Here is a 3,235-nt window from a genome sequence, read left to right on the forward strand (position 1 = left end):
CGGGTGAGGTAGCTCTCGCCTGTGTTGATAATGACGGAGTTGGGACTTTTTATTCTATTCCTGATGATACCCTATCCAATATGTGCTCTGAGAAGTGGTGTCAGGATGGACTTGGAGGGGAAGTCATTCCGGAACAGGCTGATCACCCACAGTGAGGAACTCTCGGGCAACTGAGACTTCGGGGGCCGGGGGCCCAGGCTGGGGGGTCAGGAGAGGGAGTGAGAGACAGACACGTGGGCGGGAGGAAGGGCAGCGAGGGGTCCACAGAGAGGGGCCCATAGGGGTTGTGGGGGGGACTGGACGGGACGGTAGGAGTGAGGGGGTCACTCGGGAAAGTAGCCTGAGGAGGAAGTAAGTGGAGACCAGGAGGAGGGGGAGCCCAGAGAGAGGAAGGGGGGCTGAGAGGGAGCGGGTCCTGGGGAGCAGAAGTGGGGGCCGCACAGGAGGAGGCACTTGAGACAGAGACATTGGTTCAGAGGAGAAGAGTTGGGGAGCGAGTGCAGGACAGAAAGGGGGGCTCAGGGATGAGGGAGCAGAGGGGGCAGCCCTGAGTCAGCAGCTGTGGGAGCGGGACAGACGGGAACAGGCAGCAGAGGGGCCGCGGGCGTGGGGAGGGGGAGACGCAGACGTGTGTGGAGATGGAGCCTCAGAGACCAGGAGAAAGAGCCCCTGAAGGGAAGGAGGTTTCAGGAGTTTCATGGTCCAGGTGTAGGACAGACAGAGAGAAAAGGGGAGAGAGAGCAGGGGAGAGCGGGGGACACAGGAAGGGACCACAGTGGAGGGAAAGGGAGCAGGAGACAGAGACAGATCCACAGACAGAAATACATGTAGTGGGAGGAGGGGAACTCTGATCTCGGTGAGGGGTGAGCTGATGGGGTCGTGGATGGTTAATTTTGATACATTGGCTTGTGGCTCTATATGTTTAATTTAACAACTAAGTTGTTTAAACAGATTTGAATGAGAATTACAAATCTCCAGTTCAGAAGGCTTGCAAATTGTATAATTATTTGTTTCCATTTGTAACCTTTATTCACAAAGTGCGAGAGACTGGTATGTTCCTGATGGGTCTCTTGTCATTTTCTGTGATGGTCAGAAAGAGGTGACCTGGGACAAGAAATGACTGAGTCTGCCCCCACATGATGCTTTATCAAGGAATATTAGAAGCATCAATCTTTTTTGTGATCCATGGATTTGCTTTTTCTACCTCTGATATTTAATTCATGTAACTGGTCATTAACTTCTGAAATCAAACTTGGTGACATCTCACACTCACCTGTTATAATATTTTTCTTACTCTAAGGTTGTCTCCACCTTTTTAAAGCTTTAAACCTAGAAATAATTACATTAAAAAGAAACAACCCTAATTGTTTTTGTTTTTGTTTTTAATATATTTTTATTGATTTTTTTACAGAGAGGAAGGGAGAGGGATAGAGAGCCAGAAACATTGATGAGAGAGAAACATCGACCAGCCGCCTCCTGCTCACCTCCCACTGGGGATGTGCCGGCAACCAACGTACATGCCCTTGACCGGAATCAAACCTGGGACCTTTCAATCAGCAGGTCGACGCTCTATCCACCGAACCAAACCAGTTTTGGTTGTTTTTGGTTTTTAATATATTGTGTGCCCCTGGCCGGTTTGGCTCAGTGGATTGAGCATCAGCCTTCGGACTGAAGGGTCCCAGGTTTCTATTCTGGTCAAGGGCATATGCCCAGGTTGCAGGATTGATCCCCAGTAGGGAGCATGCAGGAGGCAGCCAATCAATGGTCCTCTCTCATCATTGATGTTCCTATCTCTCTCTCCCTCTCCCTTCCTCTCTGAAAGCAAGAAAAATATATTTTTTTAAAAAAATAAGTATATTGTGTATAGTTCAGATTCTGAGCCCTGCATTCTTTGTACTGTCTATCATACCTTGAGACATCCATTAGCACTTAGTAGTATGAGGGAGGCAGTCTCATTGTGGACTTGGTAAGGATGTCAATGATCTTTTTTTAAAATAGATTTTTATTGATTTCAGAGAGAGAAAGGTAGTGGGAGAGAGAGATTGAAACATCAATGATGAGAGAGAATCACTGTTTACCTGCCTCCTGCACCCCCCTACTGGGGATTGAGCCTGAAACCCATGCATGTGCCCTTGACCGGAATTGAACCTGAGAGAGACCCTTCACTCTGCAGGCTGACACTCTCTCCATTGAATGAAACCGTAAAGAGCAGGATGTCAATGATCTCAATAGTCAGGCACTAGTTGTTTGAGTTGGTCCAGTGTTTAGCACCTCTTTCCTTCCCTTCATGTGATTTGTTGTCGATGAGCCACAAAGTAGCTGTTCCCCTAAGTCCCTCTTGTCCATTCTCTGAAAATATTGAAGGATTGACTGGATTGAACTGGAACTTGGTTCCCTCAGAGCCCATCTATTCATGGTGAACTCATTTGATGAGTATTTTTCAATAGCTAACTTTCCCCAGAGGCTTCAGCATGAAGATCTAGTCTCCGTAATTTCCTTGGACAAGAAGAAGGAAATCTGCCTGGGAAACCTGCACGTGTACAAGTTCCCGCTTCATCCCCTCCCACTACCCAGAGGTCTCAGGGGTGCTGGTTCTGATGTCTGATACCCAGCGCTACTGAAAACAGCTCTGGGGGGACTTTGCAGGCCCCAGGAGGGAACTAGTGAAAGATGGTATGTCATGGGCCCCAGTGCAGGCTTTTTCAGGGGAGGTAAGCGGTGTTGTGTTGGGTTTGGGGATACAGCGGAACAGCACATGCTCTCATTGCTGTCGGAGTTTGTGGTAGTCTTTGGAAGGACAGACACAGGAAGACAAAATAAAACACCTTAAGATGTGGTCTCCATGTAGGAGCTCATTGTTTCTGACTTTCTCCTGTGACAAAGGACAGGAGTGGGTGGCCTTTTCCTCATTTCCAGGTCCTTCTGACTGTGACTGTGAGGGGATCTGATTAAGGGCCTGGGTCAACACCTTTGAAGGCACTTTCTGTGACTCCTCAACATATTGTCACCTGAGGAAACATCCCAGACCCCTATCACAACCCGGAAACAAATGGCTGCTTCTCAGGTAAAAGATATGTCTTATGTCAGAGGCTGTGTTTGCTTTTTCTTGAACATCTGTTGATACATTTCTCTTTCTCTTCCCACACCTGTGTCTCCTCTGTTGCCCCTGTTATAGTCTGTTCTGTTACCCACAACTGGCTGACTTCTCAGTGCTGCTTCTCCTCTGCTCTGTCAT

At 48.3% G+C, this 3,235-nt stretch overlaps 1 protein-coding gene and 1 pseudogene across 4 annotated transcripts in view; both read left to right on the top strand.

Annotated features, from left to right (window-relative positions):
- The window catches only part of LOC102425285, a 66,798-nt pseudogene that overhangs the window by 19,732 nt on the left and 43,831 nt on the right, over positions 1–3,235 (top strand).
- LOC102418082 (zinc finger protein 91-like) overlaps positions 1–3,235 on the top strand; it is a 45,537-nt gene that overhangs the window by 19,730 nt on the left and 22,572 nt on the right. For 2 of the 4 annotated variants that reach the window (XM_023764935.1, XM_023764937.1), the window contains exon 2: positions 2,917–3,064. Coding sequence is in view for 1 of the 4 variants with exons in the window: in XM_023764937.1 (XP_023620705.1) it covers positions 3,050–3,064 (15 nt within the window). In the remaining 3 variants the exon portion in view is untranslated. Of the gene's footprint in view, positions 1–2,468; positions 2,674–2,916; positions 3,065–3,235 lie in introns of those variants that run through there. The other 2 variants (XM_023764936.1, XM_014466848.2) reach the window with 2 other exon arrangements.

Source organism: Myotis lucifugus, unplaced genomic scaffold (genome assembly GCF_000147115.1).
Source record: "Myotis lucifugus unplaced genomic scaffold, Myoluc2.0 scaffold_365, whole genome shotgun sequence".
NCBI lineage: Eukaryota > Metazoa > Chordata > Mammalia > Chiroptera > Vespertilionidae > Myotis > Myotis lucifugus.